Raw genomic sequence first — 20,955 nt, 5'->3', positions numbered from 1 at the left:
CTGTCCCCTTGGTGTCCAGCTGGGGCACTGTCCCCTTGGTGTCCAGCTGGGATTGTCCCCCTCCTGTCCCCTTGGTGTCCAGCTGGGATTGTCCCCCTCCTGTCCCCTTGGTGTCCAGCTGGGGACTGTCCCCTTGGTGTCCAGCTGGGATTGTCCCCCTCCTGTCCCCTTGGTGTCCAGCTGGGATTGTCCCCCTCCTGTCCCCTTGGTGTCCAGCTGGGGACTGTCCCCTTGGTGTCCAGCTGGGATTGTCCCCCTCCTGTCCCCTTGGTGTCCAGCTGGGGCATTGTCCTATTCCTGTCCACCTTAGACTGTCCCCTTGGTGTCCAGCTGGGCATTGTCCCCTTGGTGTCCAGCTGGGCATTGTCCCCTTGGTGTCCAGCTGGGGAACTGTCCCCTTGGTGTCCAGCTGGGGCATTGTCCCCTTGGTGTCCAGCTGGGGAACTGTCCCCTTGGTGTCCAGCTGGGGAACTGTCCCCTTGGTGTCCAGCTGGGGACTGTCCCCTTGGTGTCCAGCTGGGGCATTGTCCCCTTCCTGTCCACCTTAGACTGTCCCCTTGGTGTCCAGCTAGGGCATTGTCCCCTTCCTGTCCACCTTAGACTGTCCCCTTGGTGTCCAGCTGGGGACTGTCCCCTTGGTGTCCAGCTGGGGACTGTCTCCTTCCTGTCCACCTTAGACTGTCCCCTTGGTGTCCAGCTGGGGAACTGTCCCCCTCCTGTCCACCTTAGACTGTCCCCTTGGTGTCCAGCTGGGGACTGTCCCCTTGGTGTCCAGCTGGGGACTGTCTCCTTCCTGTCCACCTTAGACTGTCCCCTTGCTGCCCAGCTGGGGAACTGTCCTCCTTAATGTCCAGCTGGGGAACTGTCCCCTTGGTGTCCAGTTGGGAACTGTCCCCTTGGTGTCCAGCTGGGGAACTGTCCCCTTGGTGTCCAGTTGGGAACTGTCCCCTTGGTGTCCAGCTGGGGAACTGTCCCCTTGGTGTCCAGTTGGGAACTGTCCCCTTGGTGTCCAGCTGGGGAACTGTCCCCCTCCTGTCCACCTTAGACTGTCCCCCTTGGTGTCCAGCTGGGGAACTGTCCCCTTGGTGTCCAGTTGGGAACTGTCCCCTTGGTGTCCAGCTGGGGACTGTCCCCCTTTGTGTCCAGCTGAGGAAATGTCCCCTTTCCTGTCCAGCTGTGCCCAGCATTTGGGGCAGTTCTTTGCAGAACACATTGCTCAGACATTTGTTTTAATTTCTTGGGCTTGTGTTCAGCTCTGTCCAGTCCATGTTCTGTTGAGTGTTGATCTGAAAACCTTGGATAACTTTTGATTCCTGCCCCTCTCCCCTTTCCCCTGTGACATTTGTCCCCAGGTTCCAGCTGCCCAGCAGATGCTGAACTTTCCTGAGAAAAACAAGGAGAAGCCAACTGACCTGCAGAACTTTGGCCTTCGCACAGACATTTACTCCAAAAAGACTTTGGCCAAGGCAAGTGTCCTGAGATCCTCCCTGCAGCTCCCAGTGAGCTTTGTTACTCCTCAGGTGTCCCCACTTTGTGTCTCTGAGGTGATTTGTGCTGCCCCTGCACTCCTGGTTTAGATTTTCCACCCCTGTGCAGGGCACTACAGTGAGAGGCTGTGCTGGAATTCTGATTTTATGGAAATAAAGACATGGAAAACTTCCCAGAGCAGTCCACACTGTCAGCCAAACTCACTGTGTTCCTGCAAATCCTGCAGGAATGTTTCAGCATCAGGAAACCATCCAGTGATTCAGGACACAGGGAGCTTCCAGCAGGATTTCTGCCCCTCTTATTTTCCAGGCTGACAAACAGGGACCCCAATTCCCACAGCTTTGGGTGTCCTGGGGCCATTCCAGGGGACCTTTGGGCACTGTCACTGCAGAGTTACACAGGATAATTAAACTTGGGATAATTAAACAGCCTCCTGCCTTTCCCTGCCCCCTGTGTGTCCCTGGAGGTGCCTCAGCACAGCCTCCAGTGGGAATTGGGAATTTCCAGAGTTGGGCAGTGCCTCTCATGGGTGTCATCAGGCTAAATCCATCTCATTGTTTCATTGTCCTCAGAGGTCACTATTTAAACCTAAAATACAACTATTTAAACACCACTTCAGACCATCCTTAAAAAAAACCCCAAACCCAAAGCATTTCTGGAGGTATTTTTTTTATAAGGCTGGTTCCATCTCACATTTCATGGATTGACTTCTTCACTTGTTAAGGGAGGTTATAAATATTCTCCAGATTGATAAATCTGCTGGTGGTTCTGGGCTGTGTTTACAGGAGCTGTGAACTGGAGCAGGTTTGTTGGCACATTTCCCTGTTTGGTTTTGGCTGTGGAGAGCAGCACTTGGGTGACTCACATCAATTAATGTTCTCTGTGGGTTAATGAGCTGTTTGAAATGCATCTGGAGATAACATTTATTATCCTAAATAGCCTCTTCCTTTCAGTCTAGCACGGAGCAATCCAATGGTGCTGATGTTCCTCAGCAGCTGCTTTTTGTGCTGGCTCAGGGTGTCACAGGAGGGGAAATTTCACCAGGAATTTGGGGTTTTGATCCAATTTGATCATTTTACCACCAGGTGTAGATTTGGGAGCAGCAGATAGCTGGATGTGCTGGAATTACTCTCCCTTCTCACACAGCTCATCCCCCTGTAAAGAGTTGTTATTTCTCTACTGATGAACTTGGAGATAAATTAAGTTATTTTGGAGCAGCCCGCTCTGTTTTCAGCACTCAGAGGGGGTTTGTTATTCAGGAAAACCTTCTCTGCAGGCACAGATCACTGGGATCCCTTTTGGTTTAGCTCTGGGAGGTTGGGATGTGCCTTCCCTGAGGAATAAATCCCTTGGAGCCCAACATGGGGTGACCAGGTTGAGGGGGGAGGTTTGAGTGGATCAAATCACAGATTCTTCCCCTTTTCCTCCTCAGTGTTTTCTTCTCCAGGGTTTTGCGCAAGAAATCCTGTGTTTCACCTTTATTTTTTTCTTCCTTCTGTGTTTTGTAGAGTAAAGGTGCAAGTGCTGGCAGAGAATGGACAGAGCAGGAGACTCTGCTGCTGTTAGAGGTGAGTTCAAAGAGGAGGAAAACAAACCAGAAAAGGGTAACTTCAGGCTTTGAAAATCCAAATGTGTGATTTTTAGAGTTAGATGACAACTGCCATCATCGCTACAAGAGTGTTGCTGCCAAAATGAGATGGCAGGAGCAGCTCTGTGAGAGAGAGGAGCTGTCTGTGGCTAAGATTTGGTTCTAACTTGGACCTCCAAGCCAAAAATGAAGCATTTAAGAGCTTTGTGTAAGTCAAAAGCAGGTTCTGCAGTGCAGAGAAATGTTTTCATTCAGTGACAGTGTGAAATAACGTCAGAATTCAAACAGTGGTAAATAAATAATTCAGGAAAAGGTTTACCTGAGATAAATACTCAGAAATTTTGATTTCCAAGCCATGCCAGAGCTCATTTTGGCAACTATAAAGTGGTTGAGGAGCAGTTGAGGCCACAGAGAAGAGAATTTCTTTGGTTGCTGCTTCATCCCGTCTGTCTCCTCATTTTCCCTGTAGCTGCACTTGGGGTGTTCTTTGAGCTTTTTCTGGAAATCTGCAAAAAAAACCCCCAAATCCTTCCTTGGGCTGATTCCATGAGGTGCCTTTTAAGGCAGGTTGGTGTCCCCAGGTGGCCTCCAGTGAAGCTCTGGAGCACTTGGGGATTGTTGGATCTCCTGGAATTGCTCCTCCCAAGGAGCTGCACAGAGTTCTGGGCTCCCATCAGGGCAGTTATTCCTCTCTGCTTCAGCAGAAAAATCTCAGTGGCCTGAAATAATTTCAAGTGCTGCCACTTCCTGCAAAGAAAAAGATCTTTTCCCCAGCTTTGCTTTCACAGGAACATTTTCCTGATGTAGTGGCTGATTTTGTTTCTTTGAAAGTCATTCAGAGTTCTGAGAATTCCACTTTGGATCTCTGTTGTATTTTGGGTTTTATTTGCAGAGCTCAGAGCAAACTGCAATCGCCTGGTTGTTTCAGCTCTTTTGTCTTTGCCATGTGTCAATAAAGCCATTGAAAAGTTAATTTCCTGGGGAAAAGCCTGGAGGATGGACTTGTGTCAGTGCCAAATCAGCAGCTGTGATTCAGTCTTCACACATATGGAGTGTGGTCATCAAACAGCCAAAAATCTCCCTTTTTTTCCTATTTATTTTAGCTTGATATTCACTGTTTAGCCAATACTTTTCTATTGGCACATGGAAACATTTTGCTTGAAGGGTGTAAACAGCTAAAATGTTTCCCATGGCATTCTTGTAAGGAGAAACAGAGCTAATGCCTTGATATACTGACTTCTTTCCTTTTTTATTTATTTAAATATATTATTTAAATATTTACTATTAATAGTACTATTATTTAAAATTCATTGATTTGTGTGTTTTTAGCTTTTGCTCATACAGTGCACGTTGTAGCCCAGGGAAATAATCCAGTGACATATCCTGTGTTTAAAACAAACCCCCCCCCTAAATCTCGAGATTGCAATTCTGTTTAATGAGTTTAAATTAGTAATGTTTTTGTTCCTCCTTTTTTCTCCTGGACTTGCTCTATGAATAAATCAGTAAAGAGTATATCAGTTCAAGCATAAACAATTCAGCTGTAACAAGCCAGCTCAGTCCAATTAAATCCTCAGGGCAGCTTTGGGCAAATAGATAGGCAGTGAAATTCCAAATAATAAATCGTATCTGAAATAATTATTGGCCTTCTGCCTGTTGACTGAATAATTTGGGGGAGGAAATAGAGTTTTCCTCCCCAAAACCCCCCTCCCTGCACGGCTCAGGCAGAGTTAAGTGCATTTCCAGCTATTTTTAGGAAGGACATTTATTGCAGGCGAGGGTTTGTCTGGCAGGAGAACAACAGACGGGGAAGGAGAAGGAGCAGAAAGCAGAAAATTTGGGGGTTGAGAGGCAGAGCTGATCTTGTGTGTCACTGGGATTGAGGATGGAGACAGGACTGAGAGCCTAGAGATGAAATTAGGGAAAGGGAAATAAAGGATGAGAAGAGAATAAATATTTCCTTTGAGTGTGACCTGCTGAGCTGAGCTGTCTCTCATCTCCTCAAACCCTGGGAGATCCCAGGGGGCAGGAAAAGGGAATATTGGGCTTGGGAATGTTGGTTCCCAGGTGGGGACCAGGCTGTGCCAGGGTCATTCCCAAACCAAGGGCTCCTCCCATGGAGCTCCCACAGCCCCTCCTGGTGTTGAACTGGAAATTGGGATCACAGTGATGCTTTGGGAAGGGTGAACTGGAACAGGGACTGGGCAGAGCTGAGAGAATAAAGTAGAGATTTATTGAAAGGCTTTTAGGATTCACCTTGGGCAGGACAAGAGCCTGGCCAGGGCTACACCCAAGGTGGACTAAGAATGATCACAAAATGGACAACCAGTCATGAAGTCTTATATTTTTATAAGTTTTGGTCCATTTGCATATTGAGGATTAATTGTCCAATTCCAGCTTTAGGTTGTGAGGTCTCATCCTTCTTCATCCCACCATTGTTTGTTGGGCTGAAAGTTGTCTTTGGTCCTTGTTAGGAAAGATGGGACAGGAAGGACTTAGGAATATGACTGCATGGTAAGAAATACTGTAGATGTAAAACCTGAGTGAAATAGGTTTCTACAGGTCCTCAGCAGGAAAAGGATTTGTTTTGTGTCCCTGCTCTGTGCAGAGCTGAGTGACACTGACTGTGAGCTCAGAGCTGCCCCCCTGGGCACCACAGAACCTGAAATACATGAAAGACAAAACTTTAGGCATCACCAGAATGTGCTGAGTTGGAAGGGACCCAGTCAGGGTCACTGAGTGCAGCTCCTGGCCCTGCACAGAACAGCCCCAAGGGTCACAGCAGTGCCTGAGAGTGTTGTCCAAACACTTCTGGAGCTCTGTCAGGTTTGGTGCTGTGACCACATTCCTGGGGAGCCTGTTCCAACCACCTTTCTCCTGATGTCCAAACTAAACCTCCCCTGACTCAGCCTCTTGCTGTTTCCTCCACTCCTGTTACTGCTCACAGAGTTCTGCAGCCCCTGGGTGTTCTCCCCTCCCAGCTGAGCTCCCCAGGGCTGACCCCACTGATCCCACTGCTGCAGGGAGGGGAAGGAGCAGGGAACCAGGGGCTTTCTGGAGGCTTTCCCCCTCCCACCCCAGTGAAGCAGTGAGATCTGGCTGGGGGGAAAAAACTTCAGCCAATTTTGAGCTTAACTCACTCTGGGGTCAGCCTGTCCCAGTGCCCAGCCACCCTTCTCCTGATGTCCAACCTAAACCTCCCCTGACTCAGCCTCTTGCTGTTCCTCCAGTCCTGTTACTGCTCACAGACTTGTGCAGCCCCTGAGTGTTCTCCCCAGGGCTGATCCCACTGATCCCACTGCTGCAGGGAGGGAAGGAGCAGGGAACCAGAGGCTTTCTGGGAATACACTGGGGTTTTTCCCCTTCCCCAGTGAAGCAGTGAGACCTGGCTGGGAGAGAGAAAACTTCAGCCAGGTTTGGACTTAACTCACTCTGGGGCCAGCCTGTCCCAGTGCCCAGCCACCCTTCTCCTGATGTCCAACCTAAACCTCCCCTGACTCAGCCTCTTGCTGTTCCTCCAGTCCTTTTACTGCTCACAGACTTGTGCAGCCCCTGGGTGTTCTCCCCTCCCAGCTGAGCTCCCCAGGGCTGATCCCACAGGGAAGGAGCAGGGAGCCAGAGATTTTCTGGGAATACATTGGGACTTTTCCCCTCCTACCCCAGTTAAGCAGTGAGACCTGGAGAGAGAAACATCAGCCAGGTTTGAGCTGAACTCACTCTGGGCTCAGGGGCTGGGAAGTGCTGCCCACTTGGGTGTTTCTCTCCAGACTGATCTGTGTTGGATCTCTGCTGCTTTTGGATTGAATTATCTGTCCTTGTAGCCAGTTTGGTTCCACCTCCTTAAAACAGGAACATTTTCATGACTTCAGTGAACCTTCAGCAGCCACAAAGTGCCTGAGGGGCTCATTCAGGTCAATATTTTCTCCTTGAGGAATTCTCAGAGCTTTTGTTTTAACTGAACAAATACCAAAACACTTCTCCAGAGCTGCTCTGAGGACAACAGTGTGTTTGGAAGGGACTTTAGTGCTCATCCCACCCCTGCCATGGGCAGAGACACTTTTCACTACCCCAATTTTTTGTGTCCCTGTGTGCTCTGCTCTCCCACCTTGGGTTTGTTATTCTCTGAGTTCTCCCTCCCTGCTCTCAGAGTTAATTCACTCTGGAATCTGAGATTTCTGGGACTTCTCAGCCTTGTGGGGAAGATTTACTTGAGGAAAACTCATTTTCACACTGAACGTCTTTTTACCAGAAACTCAAAATGAGTTTTTGACTTTTCTGGGTGAGTGCACCATGAATCCTCTCAGAAATGTAGAAGTTAATGGTGCAGGATATGTCAGTATTTATTTTATACTGTCCAGATGCTTCGCTGAAATAATTTTCAGGGAAAAAAAATGGCTTGTTAAGGAGTAATAATTTATTAGGCTGTGACTTGGAGGGTTTTACAGGATTAATGTGCTGTTTTTTCAGGAACTGGTGCAGGGCCTTCAGTAGCTCACTGCTGTTGAATTATTTGAAGTCTTTTTCTTGAGGAAAAAAATTACTGAAATTCAGAATTTTGTCTTTGATATGATCTGGAAGTTCTTTATTTATCAGTAATGGTTTGTTGGCCCCAATGGTGACAGAAATCTCACTGGTGCTCAGCTCCTGCTGAACTGGTCTCTCCTGCCTTTGGGATGTGGGATGGATTTCCCTCTTTTCCCCTGGTGTTGGTTTGATGCTTTTCCACTTCTGGTGGATCTAAATCTGGATTTCACCATCACAGTCCATATCTGAGAAATAGATCCTGTTCCTGCCCCAAAGAGCCTCCTGGGTTCAGGGAGGGAATGGCAGAGCCCTTGGGGGGAGTAGTGGGAATTAAAGAATTGGGAGATTTGGTGGGAAAAGCAGATTTAGTTCTGCATGGAAGCAAAATGGGGAAACACCTCCTGTGCAAATGTTAGTAAATCCCAAATCTTCTGATAATTCTTTGTGATACAGCAGCAGCATCCACTCCTGTGATGAGCCCTGTGGCTTCAATGTCACTGATACCCCAGGGAAATTCTCATATTTCTTATACAGATAATTTTGATACCAGAAGACAAAAACATTTTTAGTAAATGTCCAATGTTGGAGTCCTGGGCAATGAGAATTTCAGATTTTCTGTGCTCACAGGCACTGACCCCCAAGTAAACCCTGCATTGACCTGAGGCCCTGGAAAAGGCTCCCAAAATTGAGTGACAGCCCTGGGATTGTGGGTGTGGGGTTTGGATAGAAGTGTGTGACAGCACAGGGTGCAAAACTTAGAGTTTAAGAGTTTAGAATATAATAATATATATATATAAAGCAACATGGAGGATTTAGGGCAGAGGCTGAGTCCTTCTTTTTCACCTTCTCCTTCATGGGTTTGGGTGGGATTTTATAATTGTATAGAAAAATCCTCATTGTGGGCCAGGGGTGGTTGGTTATTGGGTTAAAATTCAAAATAATTTAGGTGACATTTCATAATTGGATGGTTTGTGCTTAAAAGCCCTTGTAGAGAGATAGAGAAAGAGCCATTTTTCACTCTGTTGGCTGGAACTCACAGTTGTGAGACTGTGACACGGATAAGAATTAATAAACATCTGAGTCCAGCAGTCTGAGCTGCATTTACTGCTCCATTGATTCCTTGGGAAGGCTGGGCTGGGACAGAGACTGGACAGAGCTGAGAGAATAAAGTAGAGATTTATTGAAAGGCCTTTAAGGATCCAGCTTGGGCAGGACAAGAGCCTGGACAGGGCTACACCCAAGGTGGGCCCAAAATGGACACAAAATGGAACCAAAATGGACACAAAATGGACAAATGGTCACAAAGTCTTACATTTTTATAAGTTTTGGTGCTTTTGCATCTTGGGGATTAATTGTCCAATTCCAGCTGCAGGTTGTGAGGTCCCATCCTTCTTGGGCTGAGCGTTGTCCTTGGTCCTGAGCAGGAAAATTATTTGTTTTGTGTCCCTGTGAGTGACACTGACTGTGAGCTCAGAGCTGCACCCCTGGGCACCACAGAACATGAAAAACAGGAAAGACAAAACTTAAAGCATCCTGGTGGCTGCAGCACTTCCCTGGCCACCCCAAAATCTGAAACACACAAAAGCTAAACCTCAAGGCATCACCACCACCCCAATAAAACCAATATGGGGAACTTTTTTTGCTCACAGCAGGTTTTGTTTGCATTTTTCCAGGCCCTGGAGATGTACAAGGACGACTGGAACAAGGTGTCGGAACACGTTGGCAGCCGCACGCAGGACGAGTGCATCCTGCATTTCCTGCGGCTCCCCATCGAGGATCCCTACCTGGAGAACTCTGATGCCTCCCTGGGACCCCTGGCCTACCAACCTGTGCCCTTCAGCCAGTCTGGCAACCCCGTGATGAGCACTGTGGCCTTCCTGGCCTCCGTGGTGGATCCGCGGGTGGCCTCGGCTGCAGCCAAGGCTGCTCTGGGTATGGAGAGTCCTGACCTTTCCTGGGTGTGCCCCTACAGGGAGAGGGATCCAGAGCACTCAGGGAGGGGGAAAACATGGGAGGTGTCTTCCCTACGGAAAGAGTGATCCAGAGTCATCAGGGAGGGGTAAAACATGGCAAGTGTTTGTCCCTGTACAGAGAGCGTGATCCAGAGCTCTCAGAGAGGAGTAAAACTTGTTGGGAGTTAAAACTCACTTGGGAAGTGTTTGTCCCTACAGAGACCTCAGGGAGGGTAAAACATGGGAGTGTTTGTCCCTACAGAGAGAGGGATCCAGAGCACTCAGGGATGGGGAGAACATGGGAGGTGTCTGTCCCTCCAGAGCTCTCAGGGAGGGTAAAACATGGTAGATGTTTCTCCCTACAGAGAGAGTGATCCAGAGCTCTCAGGGAGGGGGGAAAACATGGGAGATGTTTCTCCCTACAGAGCCCTCAGGGAGAGTAAATCATGGGAGGTGTTTGTCCATCCAGAGCCCTCAGGGAGGGGGAAAAAACCAGAGGTGTCTGTCTGTCCACACAGAGAGGTCCAGAGCCCTTGGGGAAGGGTAAAATATGGGAGGTGTTTGTCCCTACAGAGAGAGGGATCCAGAGCCATCAAGGAAGGGGAAAACATGGGAGGTGTTTGTCCCTACAGAGTCCTCAGGGAGAGGAAAACATGGGAGGTGTTTGTTCCTCCACACAGACCAGTCCAGAGCCATCAGGGAGGGGTAAAACATGGGAGGTGTTTGTCCATCCAGAGCCCTCAGGAAGGGGGAAATCACCAGAGGTGTCTGTCTGTCCACACAGAGAGGTCCAGAGCCCACGGAGAGGGATAAAATATGGGAGGTGTTTGTCCCTATAGAGAGAGGGATCCAGAGCACTTAGGGAGGAGGAGTAAAACTCCTTGGGAGTTAAAAAAAAACTCCTTGGGAGTTAAAACTCATTTGGGAAGTGTTTGTCCCTCCAGAACCCTCAGGGAAGGGTAAAACATGGGAGTTATGGGGAGGGGTTGTGTAGGAAAAGCTTTGCTCTTCCCAGGTTTGAGTTCTGTCCTGAAATCCCTTTTGCAGCCAGGGTGGCCTGGTGAGCACAGCTGGAATATCCTGAGCAGTTCTGGGCTCCTCAGCACAAGGAGCTGCTGCAGAGGGTCCAGCAGAGGCCACAGCCAGGAGATGTTCAGGGCTCTGCAGCATCTCTGATGGGCACAGGCTGCAGGAGCTGGGCCTGGGCAGGCTGGGGAAGGGGAGGCTCCCAGGGGATCCCACAATCCACACCAATCTCTCCAATGGGTGACAGGAGAAGGGCACCAGGCTCTGTTCAGTGACAAGGACAAGGAGCAGTGGGCACAAAGCAAAGCACAACAAGCTCCAGCTCAGCAGGAGGAAGAGCCTCTTTCCATGGAGGGGCAGAGCCCTGGAACAGCTGCCCAGGGGATCCTGGAGCCATCCCAGACCCCCCTGGACACCTCCCTGTGTCACTGCTGCAGCTCACCCTGCCCTGGGGGATCTCCAGACCCTCCCAGCCCCACCACTGTGAGGTTGGAGTGGCTCCAAAAGGCCACTGAGTGCCTGAGAATGGCTGGTGTTGCCTTCTGCCCTCACTGCTGCTGTTTGCAGACACTGATGTGTTTGCAGCTGGTGCTTGGTGTTCCTCTGAGCACTGTCACCAGGGCAGCTCTGGGTAAATTCAGTGGGAATCTTGCAGTTTTACCTGTGTGAAGTTATTTGCCAGAGATCCCAGAATTCCCTGGACTGAGATTCCAGAATTCAGACTGGACTGAATTGGAAGGGCCCTTAAAGGGAGTTCCTGTTCCACCTCCTGCAATGGGACACTTGCACTAGAAGGTTTCAAGTCTTGAGTGGGAATTGGATGTGTCCACTTGATAAAATAGTTCCTTTCAAGTTTTTCTTTGTTCTTCCACATAAAACACAATTTTATTTAATTGGGAAGAGGCTCTTCTCTACCACATCTGAAAGACAAAATCAATCACCCCGTGTGTCAGGGATGAACTCAGATATTTGAGAATTCCCTTTGTCCCAGGGTTTACCTGCACACTAATCAGAAAAAACATAACTTAATTTGCTGCAAAAGCCCCCAGAGTGCCTCATTTCCTTGTGTGCTGCCCCCCCCAGAGGAGTTTTCCCGGGTCAGAGAGGAGGTGCCCCTGGAGCTGGTGGAAGCCCACGTGAAGAAGGTGCAGGAAGCAGCTCGAGCCTCGGGGAAAGTGGATCCAACCTACGGCCTGGAGAGCAGCTGCATCGCTGGAACTGGCCCTGATGAGCCTGAGAAGATGGGTGAGTCTGAATCCCATGGAGTTCTGCAGCTGGGCTTCCCTGATGGGTGAGTCTGAGTCCCTGTGGAATTCTGCAGCTGGGCTTCCCTGGGGTATGAGATGATGGGTGAGTCTGCACCCCCTGGAATTCTGCAGCTGGGCTTTCCTGATGAGTGAGTCTGAATCCCATGGAATTCTGCAGCTGGGCTTTCCTGATGGGTCAATCTGCATCCCTGTGGAATTCTGCAGCTGGGCTTCCCTGGGGCATGAGAAGAGGGATGAATCTGCATCCCCTGGTGTTACCCCTGCACTCAGAGGGGTAACAAGTTGCAGTGTGAGTGTGGACCCTCCCAGAGGACAGCAGGCAGCAGCATGGTTAAACATTGAAGGCTTTTTATTATCTGACTTTAATCTACTTAATATAGACTTTGTACAGAGGGCCCAGATTGGCCCAAGGAGGTCACAACCTCCTGACTCCATTGGTCACTGTGACCATCAGTCAAATTCTCCTCTCAGAGAACAACTGTGCAAAACATACAGATAAATTCTAAGAATACAATATTGTTTATGTGAAGAAAGTTGCTGCAAAGGTTCAAACACTTGAAAGCAAGAAAATCAGGGGTGACACCATGGAGTGCTGCAGCTGGAGGCACGTTCCTCTGAGTCAGGAGAAACCCCAAATTCACCTCCAGCAGGAGATGGAGGTTGTGATAGTTCATTCTGCTCACTGCAGGGTTGACTTGGATGCTGAACTGAGGAATTAAGGACAGCCTCGAGTTTTAGGAGTTTGTTTTTCTGCTCTCTATGTGGAAATGCTGTTGTTTGGGATGCACAGAGTGGACTGAGCAAAAAATACCAGAGCAGGATATTCCATTAGTTGGGGTGTTGGAGGATGCTGCCTTTGTGGTGTTAAAGCAAACTGAGGGGTTTGTGCAGTGGGTTTTAGGGTGAGTCTGGTGCTCTGAGTGTGGTGCTCACTGTGGACCCAGCAGGAGAGGAATTTCTGATGAAGTGACATGATAACCCAATCCTGCCTCTGCTTGGGCTGGAATTCTGCTGTGTGTTAACAAGCCCTGGTTTCATTTTTGTCATGTTCAGCAAATATTCTGCCATTGAGAATTTCTTCTTAATAGCAGGATTTCTTCTCTGAACCCCTGGCTGGTGCAAATTGGTTCCTCCTCAGTCTGGAGTGTCAAAGCAGCTCCCTGGGCAGTGAAACCCTGTGTGCCCCTCTCTGTTGGCCCCTCGTGGCTCTCCCCAGCAGGAGGAGCAGACTCTGTTTATTCCATCCCCACAGCTTTTCTCAGACTTTGCCCTCCTCATTTGGTCACAGATCTACCATCTTGTCACTGTTATTTCCCTCTCCTGCTTCGTTCAGCTTATCACAAACGATTTTAGTGAATTTAGTGACTGGACACGAACAGGCACGTCTGGCTTTGGGTGCAGCTGAGCAGGATGTGATGGAGCTTGACTGGGAGGCTGGATTTGGGATTTGCTCCTGCATTGCACAGCTGACCTGCTGTCACCCCATCCAGGGACAAGGTGCCAGATTGTGGGATGGCATCACAGGGAACTGTTTTGTCCTCTTCACTTATCAACTGCTACCCATGGAGGGCTGCTATTTATAGCATTTCATGTCCAGTGCAAAACTACTCAGTGAATCAGATTGCAAAATGGCATTTAAATCACCAAGATGGTTTTTTAATTAGAAAAGAAGCAAACAAACCACTCAGGCCTTCTGTCAGTTCTGCACTCGGTGGGACAGACTTGCCATGAGGCAGCTCAGTGCTTTGGGATGGTGTGTGCACTGTGTGCTGGAAAAGGGAGAGAAACATCTGGGATATCTGCTGCTCTCCCTGTTCCTCAGAGCTGACAGCAGGCATTGAGGCTCTGCTGGAAGGACGAGGCTTTGGGGTTTGTTTACAAGTCAGCTCTAAACCAGATCTCCGTGTTACTCTGTCTGGGGCTGAGTTTGGTTTCATAGTTGTTTTAAAATAAGGTCAGCTTAAGTTTATTTTTTCTTCCAGTCTTTGTTCCCCTTTCCCATATTCTCCTGGTGCAGGTTTTAAGGACTTCACAGGGTCATTTCAGCTGGAAAAACCCTCCAAGGTCACTGAGGCTGTGCCTGATCCTCACCTTGTCCCCAGCCCAGAGCTCTGAGTGTCTCCTCCAAGAATTCCTGGGGACTCTGAACCTCCCTGGGCAGCCCCTGCCAATATTTAATAACCTTTTCTATTAAGGAATTCCTGCTGATGTCCATCCTGAGCCTCCCCTGGCACCTGCTGAGGCCATTCCCTCTTGTCCTGAACGTGTCCCCCTGTAACACATTTACTCCTTTGATTTTCCCCATTGCCACGTTGCAGATTGACCCTTTTTGGCCTTTTCTCTGGGAGAATTTGGGCTCAAGCTGGAAGTGGGGACTGTGAGGTGATGTTTGGGGGGGTCTCAGGGCAGAGCCCACCCCGCAGTCAGTTCAGAGTGAGCAGAGTGGGGAGCCCAGCCCAGCCCAGCCCTGCCCTGCCCCAGCTGCGTTAATGCGATTTGTTCTGGGCTGTGACTAATGGAATAAATTAGGGCAGGAGCAGATGGTTCTCCCTGGGGGAGCTGCTCAGCCCCAGTGAACTGGGTCACTCAGCAATCTGTGGTGGCTCCCACCCCCCAGAGCTGGGCACAGGGACCCCCAGTGTCCGTGGCAGACACTGGGGGGGTTTGTAGCTCAGCTGGGCAGGGATGGAAACATCTCCTGGGCTTCCAGTGGGAATGAAACTCCACTGGCTCTTACATTGTCATAGAATCAAAGGGTGCTGGGGTGGAAGGGACCTCAGGGATCATCCAGTGCCACCCCTGCCATGGGCAGGGACACCTTCTGTCCCAGGTGAGGCACATCCAGCCTGGCCTTGGGCACTGCCAGAGATCCAGGTGCAGCCACAGCTATGCCAGGGTCTTCCCACCCCACAATTCCTTCCCAATATCCACTTTAACTCTGCCCTCTTTCTCTTCAAAGCCATTCCCTCTGTCCTGTTCCTCCATCCACTCTGTAATGGAATCACAGAATGCTGGTTTTATATCTAAATGCAACTATGGAGAAATAAAAAGTATCTGCTTAAGGTTCTGTACTAGAATTAAAGTTCATTAGTTGCTGTTTTTCAAAAATCAAATTATATCAGAGGTCTGTTAATAATATTAAGACTATTTAATATCGGTGAATTAGAGTCAATATGGAATGTGAAAAGGGAAAATGAGTGGAACAGATTGGAGGAGCTTAAGTTAATACCCAAGAATCTCCTCTTCTAAGTCTTCATTGTTAGGTTGTTTTAAAAGCTGGTGGTAATTCCTTTTAAGTTGATAAAGTGAGGCTTCAGTGGAGCGATGGGGAGATGCTGTGGGGAGTGTGGTGGACTCTGGCTGCTGCTTTTATAGAAAGGTTTGAGTGGAAAGACCCTAAAACCACCCAGTGCCATGGGCAGGGACACCTCCCACTGTCCCAGGCTGCTCCAAGCCCTGCTCAACCTGGCTTTGGACACTCCCAGAGATCCAGGAAGATTCTCCCTGGACAATCTGCTGTAAAGTTTTAAAACAGTGTTTAAAACAATAAATATCAACACCTTTCTGAGTCCTGGCCCAGCACAGGCTGTGGATCACAATCACTGCTCTGCAGCTGTGGCAGTGAAAATCACCCCAGGGGAGAAATAAAGATCCAGCTCTTCTGGTTGGGATTAAACTCCAGAGAAAGGGAATATCCAGCACACCTGTGGTGGTTAATAATTTCTAGGAAGTCTTTGTTAGTGTCTGTGCAGAGGTGGATAATGACACTGATTTCTCCAGGCAGCCTCTGGAGGGGCTGTGCTGGAGTTTCTTCAGCATTTCAGGTTTTATTCCAGCAAGAATTTCCACTGTCCTGGGGGCTCAGGCTGGGGCTGCTCTGTGCCAGTGAATGAGGGAATAATGCTTGGATTTCCTGCCTCCTTACACCTGTAAATTGTGCCAGTGAGTGAGGGAATGGTGCTTGGATTTCCTGCCTCCTTACACCTGTAAACTGTGTCAGTGGAAATTAAATTTACCATTTTGTGCCTGGCTTTGATTCATTCCCAACCACACACAAGGAAGGCACATACACACAGTTATTACAGTCATGTTTGGCAGGGAGATTTCTCTCCTGCTCTCCAGGGTGAGGACTCTGAGGTGATAGAAACTAAACCAGAATTCCTGGGCGCTGAACCAGGGAGGGGTTGAGCCTCTCCATCCTCTGCTGGAGAATTTCTGTGCCTCACACAGAATCTGCTGTGGCTTTCCCAGCTCCCCCATGGAGCCCCCCTGTTGCTGAGCCCCCCCAGGCTGTGTGAGCCCTGATTTATTGTGGGAAATGTAAATGATGGTTTAGATAACAGCATCATTATCATACCCAGGGCTGGGATATTTCCACAGCTCTCGTGTATTTCCTCTCAATTAAATATTAATGTTTCAGCCTGGCTGTGACAGGTTGTGTGTGTTGCCTGAGTGAAAACAGAGGAGTCTGGCATGTCTGGAGGGCACCTTAAACTGTTTGCTGAGCTGAAGTTCAGGCAGGTGGCTCAGCTTTTGTTTGCAGAGCTTTGTTTGTTCCTCTCAGGACAGTGGAGGTTCCAGATTTGCTCCCTTTTTGTGTCTCTTTGGTAACAGAGGGAATTCTCAGCAGGGAGATGAGTCCCAGGTTTCCTTGTTGACCCAAAGTCCATTAAAGTTCCCTCTGAAGTCACTGGGTTTGGGCAGAAATCAGCTCCAAGTTCATGTGTTGGAAAAAAGGGCTCAGTGTTTGTGGAGATGATGTGCACAACAGAACAGAATTCCATAGAAATGGAGTTTCATAGCTGCTGATTGAGATGGAAAGAGGGGCTTGCAGAGGTGATAATTCCTCATTTTTCCCTCCTGAGAGGTGTCCTGTGGTGGCTCACAACCATCTGCCTCTTCCTGACCTAAGAAATCTCCTTTTATTTGGGGAAAAAGGGACAAGACAAGAGGGAAGAGCCTCAGGATGTGCCAGGCAAGGCTCAGCTTGGGCATCAGGAGGAATTTCTCCATGGAAAGGTTGTTAAATATTGGCAGAGGCTGCCCAGGGAGGTTCAGAGTCCCCATCCCTGGAGGTGTCCCAGGAATTCCTGGATGTGGAACTCAGATCTCTGGGCTGGGACAAGGTGGGGATCAGGCACAGGGTGGATTCCCTGGCCTCAGAGTATTCCAGTTTTAATAATTCTGTGATCTTTGATTCCCACATCCTGCAAGGTGCAGCACCAAACCTGCTGAAGAGAGTTCAAAAACATCTTTGGTGCAGGGAAAATGGATTTCAGGGACTCTCTCCTTAAATTCAAGGCTTCCTCCTTTGTCCCAGGGACCTGGATCTCCAGCTGATCAATTCCTCTGGGATGTATTTTCATTAAGCTCATTAGATCACCCAGGAAAATCAGTACAGTTGTGTTTGTGTCTGTGCCAGGGGCCAGAGGCAGTTCTCTCATGGCTGTGCAGAAGGTCAGGCACGTTCTGGGCTTTGTGTGATAATTTCATTTTGGAATTGGGGAATAAATTTTACCAGACTTTACTATTTCGAGGCACAACCTGAGGAATTCCTGATGGAAATGGTGTTAACTCTTAAAAGGGGCTGCCCAGTGAGGTGATGGATCCAGAGGTGTCCCAGGAAGGCCAAATTTCATTTTGTAATTAAGGATTAAATTTTACCAGACTTTACTATTTTGAGGAATTCCTGATGGAAATGGTGTTAAATATTAAAAGGGGCTGCCCAGGGAGGTGATGGATCCAGAGGTGTCCCAGAAAGGCCAAATTTCATTTTGGAAATAGGGAATAAATTTTACCAGACTCTACTATTTTGAGGAATTCCTCAGGAATGGAAATGGTGTTAACTCTTAGAAGGGGCTGCCCAGGGAGGTGATGGATCCAGAGGTGTCCCAGGAAGGCCAAATTTTGGAAATAGGGAATAAATTTAACAGACTCTACTATTTTGAGGCACATCCTGAGGAATTCCTCATGGAAATGGTGTTAACTCTTAGAAGTTAGAGGTGGTGGATCCAGAGGTGTCCCAGAAAGGCCAAAATTCATTTTGGAAATAGGGAGTAAATTTAACAGACTCTACTATTTTGAGGCACAACCTGAGGAATTCCTGATGGAAATGGTGTTAACTCTTAGAAGGGGCTGCCCAGGGAGGTGATGGATCCAGAGGTGTCCCAGAAAGGCCAAATTTCATTTTGGAAATAGGGAATAAATTTAACAGACTCTACTATTTTGAGGAATTCCTCAGGAATGGAAATGGTGTTAACTCTTAAAAGGGGCTGCCCAGGGAGGTGATGGATCCAGAGGTGTCCCAGGAAGGTCTGGAGGTGGCTCTCAGTGCTCTGAGCTGGTGACAAGGTGAACCCCATTGTCCTGAAGATCTTTTCCAACCTTAATAACTCTGAGATCCTTTGAGCAGCCTGTGATTTAAAAACCTGCCTCCCCACCCAGGCAAACTCATTTCCCCCCAAACCAACTAATTGAATCCATTGTCCCTTTTGCACATTTTGTTGTCCCACCCCTGGGACCTGGTGGCCCTGGGAGCTGCAGCCACCACTCTGTCACTGCACATCAGGGCTCTGCAGCTGATGCAGGAAAACACTTTTCAAAACCCATTGACTACAACCTGTCTGAAGCTGTCAGGCTAATTTTAACCTGAGGTTTGTTGCTGCAGCCAGAACCAGAGAGAAGGGAGGATGTTTTGCAATAATCTTGGTGTCACACATCCCCTCCTCCCCAGGGTGTCCCTGGCACCTGGGTTTGGATGGTGTGTCCTGACACAAGGGAGGATCTGAGAGCACTTTGAGATGCTCTTTGTGTTTTTTTTTTGTTGTTTTTTTTTTTTTCCTGGAGAAAATGCTCTCTAAAGAGTGGATGGGAAGCATTTTTTCTTTCTGGGGTGTCCTGTTTGTTTGGAATTCCAGCCTGACAGGAGGGGACAGCCAGGGGGGGTTTGGGATCTGCTCCCAGGGAACAGGGACAGGAGGAGAGGGAACAGGCTCAGGGTGGACAGGAGCAGGAATTTCCCCATGGAAAAGGTGCTCAGGGCTTGGAACTGCCCAGGGAGGTTTGGAATCCCCATCCCTGGAGGTGCCCAAGGAACACCTGGAGGTCACACTTGGGGCTCTGAGCTGGGGACAAGGTGGGGATTGAGCCCAGGGTGGATTCCATGCTCTGGAAAGGCTTTTCCAGCCCCAGGGATCCTGTGAATTCCTCCCTGAGCAGCTCCATGGTCTCAGTGGTCTCCTGGCCAGAGCAAATTTATGTATTTCTGTGCAGTATTTTTTTTTGGTTTGAGTTCCACCAAACCTGGTCACACTTGGAACATTCTGCACTTTGTCTCCCCTTTTATTTTTCCTTAAAGGATTGACTCCAGCTTGCTTTGTGAATCTTTCCCTTTCCTGGGAGGAGTGACACTTTTAAGCCCAGTTTGGAACTCTGCTCCTAGGCTTGAAAGAGCTGTCTGACAAAATCTATTCGAGATTTTTCCCTGTGACATTATTGGGTCACTAAATCCTAACTCTGAGATAAAACCTGTGAGGAGGAATGTCCCCCAGTCTCCCTAAATTGAATTATGGTGGCAGATAGTTCAGATAAGTGGGTTTATCGTCTTAAAATAGGCCATGAGGAAAAACTATTACCCTTCAGTCAGACATTTTAGTTGGTTTTTCTTATATATGGAAAGAACTTGTGTAAAGATTTCTCTACCAGAACTGTTGCTGTTCAAGGAAAACACTTTGTACCTTGTTTTTCCTCAGCGTAGCACACAGGAATTAGCAGGAAAATGAGGATTACTGAAAATGAACCCCCAGCACCAGCTGATGTCTTCAGAAGCTTAGAGATGGATCAGGGCTTGTCAGCAGCAGTTCTGCATCACCCCAGTCCAGGATCTAAATAAGCTCCTTTAATGCCTCTGTACATTAAATTATGAAATCCTGGGCCAGGACCACGAGGTTGTGCCTTCCTCCCTTCCCTCCTTGCAGAGCTGTTGGATAAATTGGGATTTCTTCAACTTCTAAACAATCCCCTGAAATATCAGGGATTCCAGGACATCATCCAGACACCTCCATGGTGTTTCCATGGCTGGTTGTTATCCCCTGTTATTACAGGAATATTTTAAATCAGTGTTTTATACAGCAATAAATGAATTGCTGTGTCCAGGATGGAGTTCCACCACTCCTGGTTCACCATCCAGTGACTCCTTCAGCATTATTTTTGTTATTTCTTCCTCTGTCCTCATGGTGATCTGACTTTAACACCAGCTGGGCTTTGTCTGGTCTGGTTTGGGGCTGGAGGGAGCTGGAAATACCCCAGGGCAGGGTGTGGATCATTCTGGTCTGTGGCAGTTCAGTGCTGGCACTTTCTGCAAACCTCTGGTAGAGAACAGAGATTTTGGTTAAGCCCAAAACAGAGAGAGAGTGTGGGGGCAATTCTAAACCCTTCCCTGTTTGTTTCTCAGATGGAGCTGAGGAGGAGAAGATGGAAACAGAGGCAGAGGGGCAGCCAGCAGAGAAGGTGAGTTTGGCTCTGCTGGCAGGAGCCTTGTGGCACTTCAGTCCTGAATTCAGGGGTTTTTAGGGTGCCTGTGGGACAGGGGACAGTTGGGACAGCTTGTGTCCCCACAGGGACAATTTCCAGCCTCCACAGTCTCTTCTCAGTGGTGGAGTCTGGAGTCTCAGCACTGAGGCATCAGGGGGTTCTTCCTGATCCTGGGGGAAAGGGCTGGGCTGGGATTGGGGCTGGGGACAGGGAGATGGGAACAGGGAGAGATGGGATTGGAGCTGGGAACAGGGAGATGGGAACAGGGAGATGGGATTGGGGCTGGGAACAGGGAGATGCTGTGGGAGGTGGGATTGGAGCTGGAAATGGAGCTGGGATTGGAGCTGGGGACAGGGAGATGGGATTGGGGCTGGGATTGGGGCTGGGGACAGGGAGATGAGAACAGGGAGATGGGATTGGGACTGGGATTGGAGCTGGGAACAGGGAGCTGGGAACAGGGAGATGGAATTGGAGCTGGGAACAGGGGGATGGGATTGGAGCTGGGAACAGGGGGATGGGATTGGAGCTGGGAACAGGGAGATGGAATTGGAGCTGGGAACAGGGAGATGGGAATGGGGCT

The 20,955-nt window shown here is 48.9% G+C and overlaps 1 protein-coding gene across 1 annotated transcript in view; it reads left to right on the top strand.

Annotated features, from left to right (window-relative positions):
* SMARCC1 (SWI/SNF related BAF chromatin remodeling complex subunit C1) overlaps positions 1-20,955 on the top strand; it is a gene marked incomplete at its 5' end in the record, with an annotated part of 82,762 nt that overhangs the window by 35,863 nt on the left and 25,944 nt on the right. Inside the window, 5 exons of the mRNA XM_083872785.1 lie at positions 1,353-1,466; positions 2,997-3,056; positions 9,271-9,529; positions 11,659-11,820; positions 20,296-20,351. Coding sequence (XP_083728911.1) covers positions 1,353-1,466; positions 2,997-3,056; positions 9,271-9,529; positions 11,659-11,820; positions 20,296-20,351 — 651 coding nt within the window. The remainder of the gene's footprint in view (positions 1-1,352; positions 1,467-2,996; positions 3,057-9,270; positions 9,530-11,658; positions 11,821-20,295; positions 20,352-20,955) is intronic.

The sequence above is a fragment of the Zosterops lateralis genome (genome assembly GCF_965231275.1).
Source record: "Zosterops lateralis genome assembly, chromosome: 1".
Taxonomy (NCBI): Eukaryota; Metazoa; Chordata; class Aves; order Passeriformes; family Zosteropidae; genus Zosterops; species Zosterops lateralis.
This window is presented reverse-complemented; position numbering and strand designations above follow the sequence as displayed.